Source organism: Nelumbo nucifera, chromosome 6 (genome assembly GCF_055504915.1).
Source record: "Nelumbo nucifera cultivar China Antique chromosome 6, China Antique-T2T, whole genome shotgun sequence".
In the NCBI taxonomy this organism is placed as follows: Eukaryota; Viridiplantae; Streptophyta; class Magnoliopsida; order Proteales; family Nelumbonaceae; genus Nelumbo; species Nelumbo nucifera.
In genome coordinates, this window is record NC_142654.1 from 6,770,108 (window position 1) to 6,792,973 (window position 22,866).

At 40.7% G+C, this 22,866-nt stretch overlaps 1 protein-coding gene across 1 annotated transcript in view; it reads right to left on the reverse strand.

Moving 5' to 3' along the window:
• Positions 1 to 22,866, reverse strand: part of LOC104604491 (putative protein phosphatase 2C 6) — a 37,304-nt gene that overhangs the window by 1,871 nt on the left and 12,567 nt on the right. Inside the window, exons 2-3 of the mRNA XM_010268847.3 lie at positions 17,717 to 18,004; positions 2,994 to 3,099 (exon numbers count right to left, since the gene is read on the reverse strand). Coding sequence (XP_010267149.1) covers positions 2,994 to 3,099; positions 17,717 to 18,004 — 394 coding nt within the window. The remainder of the gene's footprint in view (positions 1 to 2,993; positions 3,100 to 17,716; positions 18,005 to 22,866) is intronic.

Sequence of the window (22,866 nt, forward strand, 5' to 3'; positions counted from 1 at the left end):
GAGTGAGGCAATTCCTCAAATACTTCTTATTGTCCAGATCATGCATCACCACGTATCAGATATTCATTTGAGGTTAGCAGAAACCTATATTTGACTTTCCTAAATATATATGATCAAGCCAATGACCTCGATATTTTGAAAAGTTACCTACTTGCCTATAATCAAAGAGCTACACCCCTCTAATTATTTCATTGCCAGTGCAGACCCACTTCTCTACTCAGAATAGATCGACTAGAAAGAATAATTGTAAGAACTGAATATGAATCGAAGATAAGATGAATATAATTTCCAATTCCCTATCAATGAATTACTAAAAAAACATTCTTGATAAATTTCCAAGATATAGATGGTTTTCATTCTCTCTCTCTGTAATGAAGACAGCATCATGGTTAAATGCAAAAAAGATTTTTCCACACAATGAGACCCAAATTGATGTTTATTTTTTCCCCTATCCTCTTCTAGGTTGTTTACAGAAGGAAATGGAAAATGAGGGTACAAAGAAATCATTCATTTCATTTACCAACCTGGAAACAGGAGAGACCAAGTTCAACATTCATGCTTAGTTAATTGCCATAATTTCTCGCGTTCAATTAAGACACTATTCTGATATTATTACTAATTACATACTTTATTATCTATATTAGATTAAGCAACTTGTACGTGTCTATGATATGTTTCTTGTATGGTAACATTTGATTAACTTTTCCTATATATATATATAATGAAGTTCAAAGTTCAAATGCAAATAATAACAAAAAAAAAATGACTTATTGGGAAAGTTAAGGGACAATATTGATTTTAAAAACTCCAATTTCTAGGAAGATCTTCAAATCTTCCTACCTTCTTATGTATGGCCAATCCGAATTCCAAACTGTTGATCAGGTAGTGCCCCACCCAATTAGGTACATGTTCAATCCTAAAGTCCATATTAGCCCTTCCTCTGACCTTGTATTGGAGTTTTGACCAATTGATATTTACCATCACATTCTTAATTTAGAAGTGATCCATAAAAGAGGCTCTATTTTGAACGCTAGGCAATATCTTTTGGGCCAAAAATTTTTCGTAAGGGTGGAAAGAGGAATACAGAGACTCCTTTTGAGCCCCAAAATAAGTTGCCAAATGAAAGATTCCTAGGTATTTAAGCCAATCTCAGTAAATGAACCACTACAACCTATTCCCAAGGAAATATCCTAAAAAATGGAAAATAATAAAAAGTTGTGATGGTTCAACCAGATCAAGACCTTTAGATATCATGAATGGTAAGTTGACAATTTCAAACCAAGGATTTGTGTTAACTGATTGGCGCAAGTAATATCAACATCATACAAAATGCAGGAAACACTGTCCAGCTATGTTAAACGTCATACAAAATGCATTAAATCTCATATCCCCATGATTATTGAGCATTTCTTTGCAAAAATATGCAAACAACATAAAACAATATGAAACCCCCTGACTAGATTTAGCATCAACACATGCACAGACAATCCCACCACTAGAAACATATATAAACTTGTAATCCCTATGTGCAAGAAAATGTTTAAAATTGCACAAATGTGGAAATTTTAAACAAGAGAACAAGATTACCTCAGGCTTTCAACAGCATAAGGCCCTCAAAGCCGTGTTTGAGAGAGTGATGATATCTTCCAAAGGCCATATAGTCAATGTAAAAGAAACCACTCAACCAAGACATAGATGGAATATGGTTTCTTGGTATGAACTTAGGCTGTGTTTGGCTTGATAGAAAATGAGAGAAACAGAAAGTTGAGAGAAGGAATAAAATTATAAAAAAAAAATGTGGTTATTTAGATTACAAGGAGGAAATACATAAATGCCTTTTCAGTATTGATTGGGCACTCCTGCCACATTTGTAACTGAAAAACTGATAGTATATAAGAAGAATAAGGAAAATAAAAGGTTAATATATTTATAACATCAGATTTTTCCAATTCCTTGAGATTAAGTGATATACAGCTAAGCATGCATCCAAATTAAATTTATTGAACATAAAATGATTTTCTTATGAGTGATTAAAAGATATTACTAATGGAAACTCATTAATGCACTGTAGATTTATGTAATAAGTAATATCTAAAGAATCACAATTTCCAAAGAACTCATCACCTTTCTTGAATTATCTGTTATGTGCCTTAGGAGAACTCACCCCTAAAAGCTAGCAGTTAGAGGGAGGGAACCCAAACACATATATACCCCACAACAGCATCCCATACTACCGATGTGGGATACCTCACATTAGCATCCCATACTACCAACATGGGACAAATGGATTGTAACATTGTCGTTAGAGACAATAAACCTTTATATTCCATTATTTCCTTCTTCTCTAATCCTACACAAATAAATCATCCTAAACATCAACTCTTTAATTTTATCTCACTATATTTTCAACCTTACTGAAAATAAAAAAATAAAATGGCATACATATTATTTTATTTTAATCAATAAGCATTGACTTATTAAGAAGAAAAAGAAGGATACAAGCACCCACAACTCTAATTCAGGTAAAGTGACTCACCTGTGACTGTTAGCAGAGTTTCTGAAAATAGAGGGGGTATATCTTTCATTTATTAGGTGTATATGGTGATGCAACTCAGAGCAGCTTCAACCAAAACTTAGACCAATCACATCAGATTGATTCCTAAGTTGAGCAGGATATAAAATTACTTGTTCAGTTCTTAGGCTTGGGATCATATGACCCTCAATTTGACCCACCCTACCTGAGTTACACTATATATTTCCCCTTCTCTACTTCTATTTCGAACAAACATATCCAATGGATCAATCAGAAATCCAGTCTAAAAATGAGTTGCACCTTAGAAAATACATAAATTCAATTTTCGCAGAACTGTTTTTTGTAACCAAATGTGTTCAATGATACTTTTGTTGACATAATCAGACATATAGAATTGAAAACTACAATGATTTTTGTCAACAGGCAAAAAGAAGTTGGGAATAAGAGGGAAAAGGAAAACCTATAGCTCGGGACATGGCAAGAACTCCAAATACTCTAGAACCATTCCAGTTTATAACTCTCCCTCCCTCACCTTCAATCCTCACTAGTTCATCATCTCTATCTGGCTGCAAAAGCAACAATAACAAACTATATTTAGATTTGTTGATCAAATAAATTTGATGATATGTTTAAAGATGATGCAGCATACATGAAGGAAACTTGAATAATCAGGATGTATTGTATATAATGAAATAAGAGAAATTATGATGGGTAGATCAATTCAGGTAAGATGGATTTCAAAGGAGTACACCATTTCATCTTTGTACATCCCCTTGTGTATATTCCAGTTTTGCATGGATATGAACATTGGAGTAAGAATCCAATGCATGCCTTGGTGTCTAGCTCAGCAAGACAAAAAACAAAGACTTGCAGATGCAGACATGTCTCTAGAAAAGTACAAACTATTAAAATAGTTTATATTTTTTTAAAACTTTAACATTTTGTACCTTTAAAAAAGGTTTACAAGTTTATCATTTGTTAGAATGCTCGAGTCAGGGGTATTTTGGTCATTCTGGATTATCTGCTTGAGAGTGAAAGGTCTATTGTATCTGAGTTTAAGTTATGTGTCCCATCTTCTATGAGGGACAAAATGGTCTTTCCTGTAACTCTATGTTTTTGAATAAATACAAGTGGGTCAGCTAGGTGGGGGATTTTGACTCTCTTCTAGTCTGGCCGAACCTTTCTTTCTTCTTCTTCTTCTTCTTTCTCTTTTCTTTCTTCTTCTCTACTTCAACCTAGAATCTGCTAGGGTTTACTAACATGGTATCAGAGCTGTAAGGTCGTATCCTCATTTCTTTCTTGCTGCTGTTCTCTTTCTGGGTTCACCGCCAACTTTCACAGTCATCTTCTTCTTTTTCGACTGACCTGAGTGGAGGTTCGATAAGGGGCTGAAAAGGAGCTGTCGTTTTGTGGGCCTGGAGGTGAGAATGCCTCCGGTCGTTGCTGTGGTGGTCGTTGGAGTGGTATACTAAACCCTCTATTCAGTATCGAAGAGGGCTGAATGTGGACAGGTATGAACACTACTGTTGCTTGTCCAAGTAAGGGACTGTGAATGTCTCTTTTTGTTTCAAAAGTTGGTTGGGGTGGTGCTCAGTGTGACTGATATGCATCTCAGTCGTGTTCCTCTGCATTTCTCTTCGTATGTATGTTGAAAGAAGAGTTGTCGACTGCTGAAGTTCACAACAGCAGTAGATTGGTGGTGGTTGTGTCGTGGTGATTGGTGTATCTATGTTTCAAAATATTTAAAAGTGATCTCCTATACCTTGTGTGTAATCAGTTCTGCAGTGTGCAGCCTAAGTGTTTGATGTGAGGATTGAGTGATTTCAGTCTTAGTGTGTTGATGGTGAATGGTTCTGCAGTGTGCAGCCCAGGTGTTTGATGTGAAGACTGAGTGATTTCAGCCTTAGTGTGTGGTGTGTAATGTGTATTTAAAGAAGCTGGAATTGGTGGTGTTATAAGTGAGATAAGTCTTGTGAAAGAATGTGAGGTTGTGCTGTATATTTGAAAGTGAAATAATTAAGATGGCTTCATTTGAAAATGGGAATGATAACAAAACAGGTGTCATGCTTTCTCCAGACTATCTATGTGTTCAAATGACATCCATCAAGTTGAATGGTGAGAATTATGTACCATGGGCAAAATCTGTGGAGGTGTTCTTGAAGGCCAAGAAGAAGGTAAAGCATGTAAGAGAGGAGAAACCTCCCTCTGATTCCCCTGGGTTCAGTGACTGGGAACAAGTAGATGCACAGATAATGACATGGCTCTGGAACAGCATGGAACCAATGATTAGTGTGAACTTCATGTTCCTAGATACAGCTAAGGAAATCTGGGGTCATGCTAAGAAGTTGTACTCTGAACAAGACAATACAACTAGGGTGTATCAGTTGTACCAAGAGTATTTCAATTTGAAGCAAGGGAGTAAAAGCTTAGAAGAGTACTATGCAAGTTTGAGGAACATTCGTAATGAGCTCAATGTGTATCATCCTCTAACATCAGATGTTCAGACCCAACAACAACAACGTGAGCAGCTTGATGTGACAAGGCTTCTTGTGGGGTTGAAGGCTGAGTATGAGCCCGTCAGAGCACAAATATTGGGGGGATCTGCTCTTCCCTCACTTGAAGAAATTTTTGCTCGTCTTAAGAGGACATCCATTGAGTCGGTAGAACATTCTTCTCTCTCTGACAGATCTGGTTTGGTAGTGACTAAAGGGGATGGTCGTGGAAATAGAAGTGGTGGTGTCAGGAGTGGACTCCCAAGCAACCGTGGTGGTCACATGTTTAGCAGGGCTAGTGGTCGGACTGGAGGCCGAGACTCAGGGGGAGGCCAGAGAAGAGGAAGGAGTAATACACAGAGAAAGTGTACACATTGTGGTTTAGAGGGGCACACAGTTAATTTCTGCTATGATTTGCGTGGTGCACCCAACACTTGGGCTAACCATGCTATGACTAAGGGTAGTGACACAATTACTGAAAGTTAGCAAACTGACCCAATCCCCTCCACATCTACTTGTGTTTCTGAGAAGGAAATGGTGAGTGTACCATGTGCAGTATATGAGCAGTTCATTCAAACATCTCAGCAGAACACCGCTACACTTGCTCATTCAAGTATGGCTTGCTTAGCTTCCAAAGACTCACACTGGATCATTGACTCTGGGGCCTCGGACCATATGTTTGGGACTCATGATGTATTTTCTTCCCTTTCCCACTCCTCCACACCTCAAACAGTTACACTTGCTAATGGTTCTACATCTCCTATCTGTGGTGTTGGTGATGTTAATCTCTCCTCCTTGCCTTTATCATCTATTTTATATGTTCCTAAGTTTCCTTTTAACCTTATGTCTGTCAGCAGATTAACCAAGTCTCTTAATTGTTCCGTAACCTTCTACCCTTCTTCTTGTGTGTTTTAGGATCTCAAGACGGGGAGGAAGATTGGTGGAGGGCATGAAGCAGGTGGATTATATTACCTTGATGGTGGTGGTCCTCCAGTAGCTTTTCAGTCATCTCTTACTCCTCTTCAATGGCACTGCAGACTTGGTCATCCTTCTCTCAAAGCCTTGAAGTTACTAGTTCCTTCCTTGAGTCATCTTTCATCATTAGATTGTGAGTCATGTCAATTGGGTAAACATCATAGAGTCTCATTTAGTCCAAGAGTTGATAGTCGTGTCTCAAGTCCTTTTTCTTTAGTTCATTCCGATGTATGGGGTCCAATTAAAGTGGTGTCATACAATGGGTATAAGTATTTTGTTATCTTTGTTGATGACTTTTCAAGGATGACATGGATTTATCTTATGAAAGATCGTAGTGAGTTGTCCTATTTTTCAAAAATTTTATGCTGAAATACGCACTCAATTTGGTGTTCATATTAAAATTCTTCGCTCTGATAATGCCAAAGAATACAACTCCTCACCATTTCAGCAATACCTAGAACATCATGGGATCATTCATCAAACTTCTTGTGCCTACACCCCACAACAGAATGGTGTAGCTGAACGAAAAAATCGACATCTTCTTGAAACTGCTCGATCCTTGATGATTAATATGAATGTCCCAAAACATTTTTGGAGTGATGTTGTTCTCACATCCTGTTTTCTGATCAATCGGATGCCCATGTCAATCCTTGGAAGTCAATCCCCTTTCTCCGTGTTGTTTCCTACTTCATCTCCATTTCCTCTTACCCCAAGAATCTTTGGCTGTGTTTGTTTTGTTCAACACTTGGGGCCTGGGTTAGACAAGCTAGATGCTCAAGCTACTAAGTGTATCTTTCTTGGCTACTCAAGGACTCAGAAAAGGTATAAGTGTTATAACCCAAAATCCCATAAATCATTTGTGTGCTCTGATGTCACCTTCTTTGAGTCAGTTCCGTTCTTCTCAGATGTTGGGGTCTCTTCCTCTCCCTCTGTGGTTCCCCTTCCTGTACCTGTTGTGGACATCCTTCCAGTAGCTCCTGTTTCTACTGCAGATGCACATCCTATGCCTGTTACTACTAAGAAGCCGCCAATCACTCAAGTGTATACCCGCAGAAGTGCATCGGGCCCTCCTCCACTTCAGCCCCTGTCGACAGATCCTGCTACTTCTCCTTCTCCTTCAGATCCTGATCTTCCTATTGCTCTGCAAAAAGGTAAACACGTACTTGTACTTCTCACCCCATTTCACACACTGTTTCTACTGCTCACCTTTCTGCTTCTCATTGCAAATTTATATCATTACTCTCATCTGTTCCCATTCCCAAGACTGTCCAGGAAGCTCTTGCCTCCCCAGGGTGGCGGCAAGCCATGGAAGAAGAACTCTCTGCTCTACAACATAATCACACATGGGAACTCACCGCTCTTCCTTCCGGTAAGCACACAGTTGGGTGTAAATGGGTCTACACAGTGAAGTATCTTCCTGATGGCAGTGTGGAGCGATTGAAAGCGAGGTTGGTGGCCAAGGGTTATTCTCAGATGTATGGTGTGGACTATATGGAGACATTTTCTCCTGTGGCTAAGATTGGTTCAGTTCGGGTGCTGATTTCATTAGCTGCTATGCATGATTGACCTCTTGTACAACTTGACATCAAAAATGCCTTCTTGCATGGTGATCTAGTTGAGGAGGTGTATATGGAGCAACCACTAGGGTTTGTTGCTCAGGGGGAGTCTAGCAAGGTGTGTAGGCTCAAAAAGGCAATTTATGGACTGAAACAATCTCCACGTGCTTGGTTTGGCAGGTTCAGTGAAGTGATGAAAGCCTTTGGGATGAAACAATGTCAGGTTGATCATTCTGTGTTCAGCTATAACTCAAAGGATGGGAAAATCTTACTAGTCGTGTACGTGGATGATATTGTCATAACTGGGAGTGATAGCAATGGAATCAACAGGTTGAAGAAATTCTTACAGGATCACTTCAATACGAAAGATCTGGGGAAGCTGAAATATTTCCTGGGAATAAAGGTTACGAGGTCAAAACATGGGATCAACCTATGTTAGAGAAAATATGTTCTTGATCTACTTGAAGAAACAGGGTTGTTAGGTGCTAAACCAGCAAAGACTCCTATGGAACTCAATGCCAAGCTGAGTGTTGATGCGGGTGAAGAGTTTGATGATCCTGGAAGATACAGAAGGTTGGTGGGCAAATTGAACTACCTAACCATTACCCGACCAGATATATCATTTGCTGCGAGTGTGGTGAGTCAGTTTATGCAACATCCTCGGGTTCCTCACTAGGAAGCTGTTCTGAGAATTGTTAGGTACCTAAAAGGTGCTCTAGGTCGTGGTTTGTTATACCAAAGTGGAGGAACTCTTGAGATAGTAGGGTACACAGATGCAGACTGGGCTGGTTCTATATCAGACAGGAGATCAACTACAGGGTATTGTACCTTCCTTGGTGGCAATCTTGTAACTTGGAAGAGCAAGAAACAAACAGTGGTGGCAAGAAGTAGTGTAGAAGCAGAGTATAGGGCTATGACCCATACCACATGTGAGCTAGTATGGCTAAAGAACTTGCTTCAAGAGATGGGATTCTCAATTGACAAACCCATGAAACTATACTGTGATAACCAAGCTGCTATTCACATCTCTTCCAATCCCGTCTTTCATGAGAGAACTAAGCATATTGAGGTTGATTGTTACTTTGTAAGAGAGAAAGTGATAAGTGGGGTGATAACCATATCTCATGTGAGCTCATGAAATCAGTGGGCAGATCTCTTCACAAAGGGATTGTCTCGGGGAAGAATAGATTACATTTGTAACAAGCTGGGACTATATGATATATACTCTCCAGCTTGAGGGGGAGTGTTAGAATGCTTGAGTCAGGGGTATTTTGGTCATTCTGGATTATCTGCTTGAGAGTGAAAGGTCTATTGTATCTGAGTTTAAGTTATGTGTCCCATCTTCTATGAGGGACAAAATGGTCTTTCCTGTAACTCTATGTTTTTGAATAAATACAAGTGGGTCAGCTAGGTGAGGGGGATTTTGACTCTCTTCTAGTCTGGCCGAACCTTTCTTTCTTCTTCTTCTTCTTTCTCTTTTCTTTCTTCTTCTCTACTTCAACCTAGAATCTGCTAGGGTTTACTAACATCATTGTTACCTAATAATGTTTTATAGGAGAAAGTAGTATTCATTGTGTTCATATTTTAAAACTGCGGGCTGGATCGATCTGGGCTTGGGTTCAGGCCACCCAAGTTGCACCCCTATTGCAAACATGTCTATAGAAAAGTACAGACTATTAAATTAGTTAGTATCTTTTAAAATTTTAACATTTTATACCTTTAAAAAAGGCCTACAAGTTTATCATTGTTACTTAATGTTAGAGATAGCCGAATAAGGGTAGTTTAGTCATTTTATTTCTGTTAAGTTATAGGCTTATGTGGCAGTTTTAATAGAGACTTCATGTCCCATACTTAAGTGGGGGGCAGTTTAGTCTTTGTACAACTAATTAGAGGCTAATCCATATTAGGGTCGACTGATAGGGTTTATGCTATCAGATTCGACTGTTCTTCTTCTTCCTTCTTCTTTCTCTCTTACTCTCTACTGGTTCGAACTACTTAAACAGAGCTGTCAAAACATGGTATCAGAGCCATAAACTAAGGAGAAGAAGGCTGCGACTTCAAGATTTCCATCCTGTGACTTCAAGTTCTCTTTCTTTTTTTTTCTTCTTCTCTGGGCTGCGAACCTGAGGTACACAATCTGATAGCTGTGACATCTGTTATTTATTTTTTTTGTTTTAGGACTGCCGCAATCCCTATTACATGTATTAGGAAGGTGCGGCAACCCTAGGATATCAGCCTAATACTGATGTCACCATGTGTGACAGCCCTAGTCGTGTGGTGGTGCTTGTGGTGTTTACCCTCTACTGAACAATTTCAAGAGGGTTTGTGTGTGGTTGCTCGAGTTGTTGCATTGTTGTCATAGTGACTACTATTTCTGAGTTGTTAGTAGTGGTGTGAACAGAATTTTTTTTTGTGTGGTTGCTTGAGTGTTGTGTTGTTGCAATGGTGCCTAATATTTCTGGGATGTTAGTGGTGGTGTGAACAGAAAAACTTTGTGCTGAAAGAAGTGGCCGAATACCTCAGCCTAGTAGCTTTCATCAATGTTCTAATCTGGATGGTAGCCGAATCTGGTCAAAACATCTAGTTCTTAACCTTAATGTTAGTCTACATCAAGTTGTTGATTGTGACTAGTTGTGAGATTGTTATCGGTGTGCTGTAGTGCTGCCTTGACAGCAGTTTTTGATTGGTGACTGAGAGTTCAGCATTAGAGATAGCAGTGGGGGACATAATGGCAGCAATGGGAGATGGTTACAGTGATCAGAAACCGAGTGTGATGATCCCCTCCGACTATTTGGGTGTGCAGATGACCTCCATTAAACTTAATGGTGAGAATTATGTGCCATGGGCCAAGTCAGTGGAAGTTTTCCTTAAGGCAAAGAGGAAAGTGAAACACGTGAAGGAAGATAAACCATCAGCTGACTCTCCAGGGTTTGATGACTAGGAACAGGAAGATGCCCAAATCATGACATGGTTATGGAATAGTATGGAACCCAAAATAAGTGTCAACTTTATGTTCTTAGGTACAGCTAAGGACATATGGGAACATGCCAAGAAGCTTTATTCTGGGCAGGATAATACTAATAGGGTATATCAACTCTATCAGGAGTATTTCAGTCTACAGCAAGGGAATAAAACCCTAGAAGAGTACTATGCCAGTATGAAGAACCTCAGAAATGAACTCAATGTCTATCATCCCCTCACTCCAGATGTTAAGGTTCAGCAACAACAGAGGGAACAACTAGATGTCACTAGGTTCTTAGTGGGGTTGAAATCAGAATATGAACCAGTTAGGGCCCAAATATTGGGAGGCTCTACTCTTCCTACACTTGAGGAAGTTTTTGCACGGCTTCGTAGGATTTCTTTGGGATCTACAGAGAATCCCACACAGTCTGACAGATCAGCATTTGTGATAGCCAGAGGAGGTGGGCGTGGTACTAGAGGGGGAGGACATGTCTCCCGAGGAGGTCGTGGTGGTTCCGTATTTGACCGTGGTGGTGGTCGTGACTCAGGGGGAGGCTGTGGTAAAGAAAAAAGTAACTCTACAAGGAAATGTACCCATTGTGGTAGGGACGGACATTCGGTGAATTTCTGTTATGATTTCCATGGCCCTCCTTCTACATGGGCTAATCATGCAGTAGATGGTGGGGTTGATGTCAGTGATAACCAACAGGCAGATCTAACACCTTCCACATCTACATCTGTTTCCGGGAAGGAGATGGTGAGTGTACCGCGTGATGAGTATGAGAGGTTTCTCCAGGCTACTTCACAACATACTACAACCACCCTTGCCCACTCAGGTATAGCTTGTCTGGCATCCAAACCCTCTCTATGGATTATTGACTTTGGAGCCTCTGATCACATGACTGGGACTCCAGGTGTGTTCTCTTCCCTCTCTAAAACTTCCACATCTCAAACTGTTACCCTTGCCAACGGTTCCTCTTCTCCCATCTGTGGTGTTGGTAATGTTGACACGGCTTCTCTTTCTTTATCATATGTTCTATATGTCCCTAAGTTTCCATTCAATCTTATGTCTATTAGTAAATTAACCAAGACTCTTAATTGCTCTATTACATTTTTCCCTTCCTTTTGTGTTTTTCAGGATCTCAAGACGGGGAAGAAGATTGGTGGGGGGCATGAGGCTGGTGGATTGTATTACCTTGACGGTGGTGGATAGTCAGTTGCACTTCAGACTTCACTCACTCCTCTATAGTGGCATTGTCAACTGGGACATCCATCTCTCAAGGCACTCAAGATATTGGTTCCGTCTTTGAGTCATTTGTTATCTTTACAATGTGAGTCGTGTCAGTATGGGAAACATCGTGGTGTTCCCTTCAGTCCTAGAGTTGAAAGTCGTATGTTGAGTCCTTTTGCTTTGGTTCATTCAAATGTTTGGGGTCCGATTAAAATAGAGTCTTATAATGGTTACAAGTATTTTGTCACTTTTATTGATGATTGTTCAAGGATGACATGGATTTATTTAATGAAAGAAATGAGTAAATTATTTTCCATTTTTCAAAAATTTCATGCTGAAATACGTACACAATTTGGTGTTCCAATCAAAGTTCTTCATTCAGATAACGATCGTGAATACTTTCTTACTTCCTTTCAACAGTATTTAGAACAACATGGCATCATTCATCAAACTTCATGTGCATACACTCCTCAACAAAATGGGGCAGCTGAATGAAAGAACCGTCATCTCCTTGAAACTGCTCGGTTTATTCTTCATCATATGAGTGTTCCTAAATGATTTTGGAGTGATGTATACTTACTGCGTGTTTCCTTATTAATCGGGTGCCCTCCTTCATTCTTCATGGTCGGTCTCCCTTTTCTATTTTGTTCCCCACCTTGTCTCCCTTTCCATTAACACCTTGCATCTTTGGCTGTATGTGCTTTGTTCACAATCTAAGTCCTAGGATAGACAAGCTGGATGCACGCTCCATTAAGTGTGTCTTTCTTGGCTACTCTCGGACTCAAAAAGGGTACAAGTGTTACAATCCCATTACTTGGAAGTGCTATGTCTGTCCTGATGTCACCTTTTTTGAGTCTATCCCCTTCTTCTCGGGACTTGAAGCATCGGTGTCTCCACCTTTGCTTCCTCTTCCTCTTCTAGTCAGTGATTCCGCTCCGGTTGTTCCAGTTGGATTTGACCCTTCACCTTCTCCAGCGCAAATCCCTACTGAACGACCACCGATCCGATACTTGTATACTCATCGACAGACACCGGCTCCTCCTCCAGCTTCTACTTTGTCTACGGATCCTGTTGTTGCTCCTGTCCCAGAACCTTTAGGACTTGATCTTCCCATTGCTTTACAGAAAGGTAAACGTAGTTGTACCTTCCATCCCATTTCCAATTTTGTTTTAGTCTCTCGCCTTTCCGCTTCACATCGCCAGTTTGTTTCACTATTGTCATCTATTTCTATACCTAAGAATGTCCAAGAGACTCTTAGCTCACCTGGGTGGCGGCAGGCAATGGAGGAGGAACTCTCTGCCCTTCAGCATACTCAAACGTGGGAGCTCACTACTCTTCCTCCCGGTAAGCATGTTGTGGGTTGTAAATGGGTGTATACTGTTAAATACTTTCCGGATGGTAGTGTGGAGCGTCTGAAGGCCAAACTTGTTGCTAAAGGTTATTCACAGTTGTATGGGGTGGACTATATGGAGATGATGTGGACGCATATTGGGAGCAGCAGCAGCAATGATCCAGTGTTCTCATCCTATCCAATTCGGCAGCAACAGTCTTATCCATTCGGCATATTAGATTAGACTATCTTGTTATTCTTATCTTATCTTATTAAGTTAGTAGATTAGATTATCTTATCTTATTAGATTAGGATTAAGAGAGGCTTATCTTATCTTATCAAGATAGAGCTGGAGGTCTCCCTATTCAGCAAGGAGTCTCCCTAAGAGCAGGACTCTTGTAATCTCCTATTTAAGGAGCCACTATTATTGAATGAAGGCATTGAATATTCAGTCAAGAAGAGAGTAAGGAGAGTTGGTGATCTCTTGAACAAATCACCACGACGCCAAGATAGGTACCTCAAGAAAAGGAAGGGACAAGGGAAAACAGGAGGTTTTCCCCGTGGACCGACCCATGACGAGATCCTATTCCCAGGCCCACAACAACTTGGTATCAGAGCAAGGCGTCATGGGTGATCTAGAGCAGCTGCCGTCCAGGGTCCACGAACTCGAGCACCGGCTCGTGGAGACCAGCTTGGAAGTACGGGAAATCAAGGACGAAGTCAGGGAGCTACAGCGTCTGATGGAGTTATTCCTTTCTAGCAAGGAGAGGAACACAGAAGGGGAGGCAGCCACTAGCGGCCGCCAACCGGATCTGTCGGAGTCTTCCGGCGAGCAGCAGATCGTCAACCAGGGGGCCGCGATCATTCCCAAGTACAACAGGTTGGAATTTCCGTCGTACAACGGCAATGGAGATCCCTTGGGTTGGCTGTACCGGTGCGAGCAGTTTTTTCGCAATCAACGGACAGACGACCGAGACAAGGTAAGCCTAGCCGCCTTTCACCTAACGGAGGAAGCGCAACTTTGGTTCTATCGATTGGAATAGGAAGAACCCGGGCTCAGTTGGACCCAGTTCAAATCCTATTGCCTTCTTAGGTTTGGGCCCCCACTGACAAGCAACCCCTTAGGTGAACTGATCAACCTCAAACAGACGGGAACGGTGGCTGAATACTAGCGCCAATTCCAGACCCTCCTCGCCAAAGCAGCTTCGGTACGACCGGACCAGCAGGTAGACATGTTCACCGTAGGGTTAGCAGAACCCTTGAGGGTGGATGTGGAGATGCAACACCCCCCCAACCTGGTCACAACCATGAATATAGCTCGCGCCTTTGAACACAAGCTACAACTCAGTCGCGGAACCTTCAATATGGGGGGGGCGGCCTCCATCAGCATGGGCATCCCCGGAACCACTCGGAATGGCTCCATATTCAGCAGCCAGCCAAGAACGGAAGCCACAAACGAGCAACAATTCCAGATCAGCATCCAATGTGGGGAGCAGCGTCGTTGCACCCCTATTAAGCACTTGTCCAGGGCTGAGATGGCGAAATACAGGGCGAGGGGACAATGTTTTAATTGTGATGAACTCTACTCAGCAGGGCACAAGTGCAAGAGACTTTTTTACCTCCTGGTGGAACAAGAGGAAGATGAGGATGAACCCTCTTCATTGGAACCCGATCCAGGAGGGCAAAGTCATTCCACCTATCCGGGATTCCTTTGACTGTATCGAGCTTGAGGACAAGCTCGTAGTCCAGGAGGGGAGTAATGATGTGGACGCGTATTGGGAGCAGCAGCAACAGCAATGATCCGGTGTTCTCATCCTATCCAATTCGGCAGCAACAGTCTTATCCATTCGGAAGATTAGATTAGACTATCTTGTTATTCTTATCTTATCTTATTAAGTTAGTAGATTAGATTATCTTATCTTATTAGATTAGGATTAAGAAAGACTTATCTTATCTTATCAGTCTTATCTTATCAAGATAGAGCTGGAGGTCTCCCTATTCAGCAAGGAGTCTCCCTAAGAGCAGGACTCTTGTAATCTCCTATTTAAGGAGCCAATATTATTGAATGAAGGCATTGAATATTCAGTCAAGAAGAGAGTAAGGAGAGTTGGTGATCTCTTGAACAAATCACCAAGGCGCCAAGATAGGTACCTCAAGAAAAGGAAGGGACAAGGGAAAACAGGAGGTTTTCCCCGTGGACCGACCCGTGACGAGATCCTATTCCCAGGCCCACAACAGGAGACCTTCTCTCCAGTGGCTAAGATTGGCTTTGTCCGTGTCTTAATTTCCCTAGCAATTATGTATGATTGGCCCTTGTTTCAACTTGACATTAAAAATGCCTTCCTTCATCGTGACCTTATGGAGGAGGTATATATGGAGCAATCACCTGGGTTTGTTACTCAGGGGGAGGATGGTAAGGTTGCAGACTGAAAAAGGCAATTTATGGGTTGAAACAATCGCCTCGTGCTTGGTTTGGGAAGTTTAGTGAAGTGGTGAATTTTGGAATGAAACGATGCCAGGTTGACCACTCGGTGTTCAACTATGATTCAGAAGCTAGAAAGATTTTACTAGTGGACTATGTGGATGATATTGTCATAACTGGTAGTGACAAATTGGGGATCGATAAACTAAAGGTCTTTCTGCAAAACCATTTTCAAACAAAAGACCTTGGGACATTGAAGTATTTCTTGGGTATAGAAGTTGCTAGATAAAACAAGGTGTAAACCTATGCCAAAGAAAATATGTTCTTGATCTGCTAGATGAAACAGGACTGTTAGGTGCAAAACCGGTTGAAACTCCCATGGAGCCAAATGCTAAGTTGAGTAGTGATACAGGGGAAATATTTGATGATCCTAGAAGGTATAGATGGTTAGTGGGGAAGCTGAACTATTTGACTATCACGAGACCAGACATCTCCTTTGCAGTCAGTATGGTGAGCCAATTTATGCAGAACCCTCGGATACCTCACTGGGATGCAGTTCTTAGAATTGTAAGGTACCTGAAGGGAGCTCTAGGCCGTGGGTTATTGTACAAACCAAGAGGAAGACTTGAGGTAATTGGGTATACAGATGTAGATTGGGCAGGCTCTGTGTCTGATAGAAGATCTACTACAAGTTACTGCACATTTCTTGGAGGAAATCTTGTGACATGGAAGAGTAAGAAGCAGACGGTTGTGGCAAGGAGCAGTGTTGAAGCCGAATACAGAGCCATGGCACACACTACATGTGAATTAGTATGCCTGAGGAATCTCCTACAAGAAATCAGGTTCTCCATAGATAAACCTATGAAATTGTACTGTGACAATCAAGTTGCACTCCACATCTCATCTAACCCTGTTTTTCATGAGAGAACAAAACACATAGAGATTGATTGCCACTTTGTGAGGGAGAAGATCCTTACTGGGGAGATAAGCACAGAACATGTGGGCTCAGGTGATCAATGGGCAGATTTGTTTACAAAAGGCTTAAGCTCAGGGAGAGTGAACTATATATGTAACAAGCTGGTTTATATGACATATATTCTCCAGCTTGAGGGGGAATGTTAGAGCTAGCCGAATAAGGGTAGATTAGTCATTTTATTTCTGTTAAGTTATGTGCTTATGTGGCAGTTTTAATAGAGACTTCCTGTCCCATACTTAAGTAGGGGACAGTTTAGTCTTTGTATAACTAATTAGAGGCTAATCCATATTAGGGTCGACCGATAGGGTTTATGCTATCAGATTCGACTGTTCTTCTTCCTTCTTCTTCTTTCTCTCTTACTCTCTACTGGTTCGAACTACTTAAACAGAGCTGTCAAAACACTTAATAATGTTTTATAGGAAAAAGTGGTATTCATTGTTTACATTAGCTTTTCATTTATGTCAAATAATCAACGAGATAAAGGAAAACATTATGTAGAAATCTTCCTCAAAAATCCATTTTTATGTAATACACTCACCCATGGGTGTTGTCCAACACAGACACTTTGTCCATTTAGGAGGATCTAGGAAACACTGGTATATCCCACTTTTCACCCAAGTAATATAGTAAAAATTAGTCATCATCTTAAATAAGGAATTGTTGCATACTTAGACTTCTAATCCAACAAGTAATGAGCCAAACCATATCACTTGATAATTCATTTAAGCAATAACGCAATCCATACAAGCATACACTGATACACACAACATTAAGTGACAGAAAAAAGTAAATGTGAGGATTTTGTTGTTTGCAAGTCAATTTAAGAAATTGAAATGGAAAGATTTCTTTTCTTTCAGTGTTGTGAAAGGATTGCATTTTTGTGAAATGCATGAGCACACCCCCTCATATGAGGTAAGCCTGAAGGAAAGGTGTAAAAACCTCAAATACACACTACAACCTAAATTTAAGCCTTTGAGAAATTCGAGCTCCTTAGACAGCCCCTTGAGGTCCTTCTGAAGCCTTGCATTAATGGTATAAACATCCCATACCCTTAACTTACACAACACAGCTTAAGAAACAAAGGCCCCAAAGAAATAGTATAAATACACATTTTATCTAGGAGACCCTAATAAAGTGAACACTTAATTTAAGAAAAAAAAAAAGAATCATATCCATTAAAAATAAAAGAGGATACCCATATACATCTAAAGATATAAAGTTAAGACATCTAGTATATAACCTTGTGATCCACAGTTAAAGGGATTGTTTGACTCCCTCGACAAAGCACTGCTCTTGAGTCACCACAATTGGAGGTAATTATCTGACAGCCAGATACAGCCACTGCTACAGCAGTGGATCCAACTATTTCTGGTGCTATTGATTCTGTCACCACCTCATTGTCAGCCCTCTCAAAACCAATACAAAATGCATCTTCCCACCTCCTACGCCACCCATCTCCATCACCTCCTATCTTGTTCCATTCCTCTGCTACTACTTCATGGATCCGCTCAGCACAAAATTTGGCCACCTATGAAAACCAATAAAAGAATGTGCATTTTCTTGGCAATCAATTTGAGGTATTCATATTTAATGCCCATCAGTAACATCACTAGAGAAATGAGATCACATGAAATAATGTTAATGTGAGGCCTGCCATCTGAAACAACATTGTTATCAATGAAGAGATTCATAGTAACCAAGTTCTGGTATTGTTTTTTTTTTTTTCTTTTAATGCACAAAGTGGCCATTCTTGAATTCAACCCTGCATTTTCATGCTTGTCAGCCTGAGATTTTTTACCATTAAACCAAGCAATGGCCCCAAGGTTTCAAAAGGACCTCATTTTCCTAATATTGGCTGAAAGTCCACGATGGCATCCACATGTAATAAGACCAACAAAATTGGGTAAGGGAGGATTTGTGCCAATACAAAGCCAGATATGGTTTAAAATGATTCAGATTCAAAGGTCTCAGTGGTTTGGTCTCTCATGAGAGTGCTCAGATTGATTTTTTTCCCCAAAGAGATAAGGGTAAATGACAAAAATGGAGTTGGTCAATATAGTTTTAGCAAATTGAAATCTATCATTCTCTAATCCAATGTATACATATGTATGTGTTCATGCATGCACACATGAATATAAATGCTCTGCTGAATTAGGGATGCCCATATTTATTTCTCCAATCATCAATTATAGGAATCCATGTTAATGCAAAATGTTGGGAGCATGGTTTGCAATTTCCTCAAATTTGATGATATATCCAACAAAATATGCCATTTAAGGGGGCCTGAGATATTTCTCAAAAGGAAGTATAAATTTCAACAAAATATTGGCAATAGTTATGTCATCATCATCTAAGTCTTGTCCCAATAATATGACACCATGTACATAAATTCTGTTTCACCATTCCATTCTGTTTGGTGCTATACATTGGAATTAAACAGCCAAAAATTCTGTAAATGTTGATACTTTTGGAAATTCCGTAAAAATTAAGAGCACATTATTAACTTGCTAAATTTTGCATAAATGGCAGATATTTCAACCAAAGCCACATTTGCATAGATATTATTTTGAAGTGCAATGTGACCCATAAGGATTAGCCAAACCTGTATTTCAAAAATAGTGCCTTAAACACCATGAATCTGTTACTTCGTGCAGGGCCCAATGCTTAAAACCAAAATCAACAACATATTGGGCCTCGAGCAATGCACCAGAACAACAATGTCCAAGGCACCATGATAGGGACCATACAGAAAACTTCAAGATTTATAAAAGAAAAGGGAAGTGCCCAACAATTATAAGGCTTTGGCACAATAAAGGAGAAGATTCAAGCTGGGAGCTAGAATAAATTCTGGGTGTTTTGAGTTAGAAATTAAGAAACAGTAGTGTTAGAAGTGTGTTAGGAGTGACTTACAGCAAGGTTGTTTTAGTTATATACTTGTTAGAAGTCATTGTTTTCTGTTTTCAGTTAGTACTCGTAAGCCAAGTAAGAGTAGGATTCCTAGTTAGGACAATCAAAACGTAGCTAGAACTCCACTATTTTGCATGTATATATATCCTTTATAGTCATTATGAGTTCATAATTATATATGACCACTTTTGAAAGTTTGATTATAGAAGTACGAATGATGCAGAACGGATAGCCAACCTTTGTACAACATTTGGTGGGTTCTAAAAATTGGGGACTGTTGTTGAAAGAAATGAGAAAAGTGAAGAGACCAGGGTAATGATAGGATCCAAAACTAGGATTTTGCGTTAGAAAATGGGGATATGTATAAGAAATAGTTTAGCATTGGTAGGTGTTTCGACTGCTGCTACAGTAGTCCGAACAGGAAGAGGAGAAGAAGAAGAAGAAGGGTCAGTCGAAAATCTGATGGTTAACCCATCCAGTCGACCCCCTTAATCTATATTAGATTCTAATAATGTTTACAAAGACAGAAATGCCCTTACGTAAGTGTGGGGCAGAGTAACTCTAATAACACTGCCACATAAGCAAGTTACTTAATAAATAGAAGAAGACTAAACTACCCCTATTCGGGACATCTTAACACTCCCCCTCAAGCTGGAGAATATATGTCATATAATCCCAGCTTGTTACATAGATAGTTCACTTTCCCTGAGCTTAGAGCTTTTGTAAACAAATCTGCCCACTGGTCATTGGAGCCCACATGTTCTGTATTTATCTCTCCGGCAAGAACCTTCTCTCTCACAAAGTGGCAATCAACCTCTATGTGCTTTGTTCTCTCATGAAAGACAGGATTGGATGAGATATGGAGTGCAGCTTGGTTGTCACAGTACAATTTCATAGGTTTATCCATGTGAAACCCAATTTCTTGTAGGAGATTCCTCAGCCACACTAATTCACAGGTAGTGTGAGCCATGGCCCTATATTCGGCTTCAGCACTGCTTCTGGCTACAACCGTCTGCTTTTTACTCTTCCATGTCACAAGATTTCCTCCCAGAAATGTGCAATAGCCTGTAGTAGATCTTCTGTCACTCACTGAGCCTGCCCAGTCTGCATCTGTATACCCAACTACTTCAAGTTTTCCTCCTGGTTTATACAATAGCCCACGGCCTGAAGCTCCTTTCAGATACCTCACAATTCTAAGGACTGCATCCCAGTGAGGTATACGAGGGTTCTGCATGAATTGGCTCACCGCACTGACTGCAAAGGAGATGTCGAGTCTCGTGATAGTCAAATAGTTCAGCTTTCCCACTAGTCGTCTATACCTTCCAGGATCTTCAAATACTTCTCCTGTATCACTGCTCAACTTAACATTTGGTTCCATAGGGGTCTCAGCCGGTTTTGCACCTAACAGTCCTGTTTCTTCCAATAGATCAAGGACATATTTCCTTTGGCACAGATTCACACCTTGTTTTGACCTGGCAACCTCTATTCCCAAGAAATACTTTAATGTTCCAAGGTCTTTTGTTTGAAAATGATTTTGCAGAAATACCTTTAGTTTGCCAATCCCCAATTTATCACTACCAGTGATGACAATATCATCTACATAGACCACTAATAAAATCTTCTCCGCTTCTGAGTCATAGTTGAACACTGAGTGATCAACCTGGCATTGCTTTATTCCAAAACTCTTCACCACTTCGCTGAACTTCCCAAACCAAGCACGTGGAGATTGCTTCAACCCATAAATTGCTTTCTTCAGCTTGCACACCTTACCACCCTCCCCCTAAGCAACAAACCCAGGTGGTTGCTCCATATATACCTCCTCCACTAGATCACCATGGAGGAAGGCATTCTTTATGTCAAGTTGAAGGAGAGGCCAATCATACATAACTGCCAAGGAAATTAGGACACGAACGGAACCAATTTTAGCCACCGGAGAGAATGTCTCCATGTAGTCCACACCATTCAACTGTGAGTAACCTTTAGCAACAAGTCTGGCCTTCAGACGCTCCACACTACCATCTGGCAAGTATTTCACAGTATACACCCATTTACAGCCCACAGCATGCTTACCAGGTGGGAGAGTAGTAAGTTCCCACGTTTGAGTATGTTGAAGAGCAGAAAGTTCCTCCTCCATTGCCCGCCGCCATCCAGGTGAACTAAGAGCTTCTTGAACATTATTAGGTATGGAAATAGAAGACAAAAGTGAAACAAACTGGCGATGTGAGGTAGAAAGACGAGATAATGAAACAAAATTGGAAATGGGATGGAGTGTAGAACTACGTTTACCTTTCCGTAAGGCAATGGGTAGGTCAAGATCTGAAGGTTCAGCAATAGGAGCCATGAGAGGATCCGCAGATGAGGTAGAAGCAGGAGGAGGGGCCGGTGTCGTTCGACGTGTATACACTTGTCGGATCGGTGGTCGTTCAGTGGTGACCTGCACTGGATGAGGAGATGAGTCTACTCCAACAACAGCCTCTGGAACTGAATCACTGACAGGAAGAGGAAGAGGAGGTAAGGGTGAGGACAAGGGTGCTTCATGACTGGAGAAGAAGGGGACAGACTCAAAAAAGGTGACATCAGGGCAGACATAGCACTTTCGGGCAATGGGATTATAACACTTGTACCCTTTTTGAGTCCGAGAGTAGCCAAGGAAGACACATTTAATTGAGCGTGCATCTAGCTTGTCTATTCCAGGACTGAGATTATGAACAAAGCACACACAACCAAAGACACGAGGAGTTAATGGAAATGGAGATAAAGTGGGAAACAAGATGGAGAATGGGGACCGACCATGAGAATAAAAGAGGGCATCCGATTAATGAGAAAACATGCAATGAGTACAGCATCACTCCAAAACCGTTTAGGAACATTCATGTGGTGAAGCATAGACCGAGCAATTTCAAGAAGATGACGATTCTTCCGTTCAGCCACCCCATTTTGTTGAGGGGTGAAAGCACATGAGGTCTGATGAATAATGCCATGCTGTTCTAAATACTGTTGAAATGCAGTAAGAAAGTATTCACGACCATTATCTGACCGGAGAGCTTTGATTGGAACACCGAATTGTGTGCGTATTTCAGCATGGAATTTTTGAAAAATGGAAAATAATTCACGTCTTTCTTTCATTAAGTAAATCCATGTCATTCTTGAACAATCATCAATAAAGGAGACAAAATACTTGTACCCATTATAAAACTCTATTTTGATTGGACCCCAAACATCTGAATGAACCAAAGAAAAAGGACTCAACATTCGACTCTCAACTCTTGGATTGAAGGACACACGACGGTGTTTACCAAACTGACATGACTCACATTGTAAAACTGACAACTGACTCAATGATGGAACCAACATCTTGAGAACCTTAAGAGATGGATGTCCCAGTCGGCAATGCCATTGTAGAGGAGTAAGGGAAGTCTGAAGTGCAATTGAAGATCCACCGCCGTCAAGGTAATACAATCCACCAGCTTCATGCCCCCCACC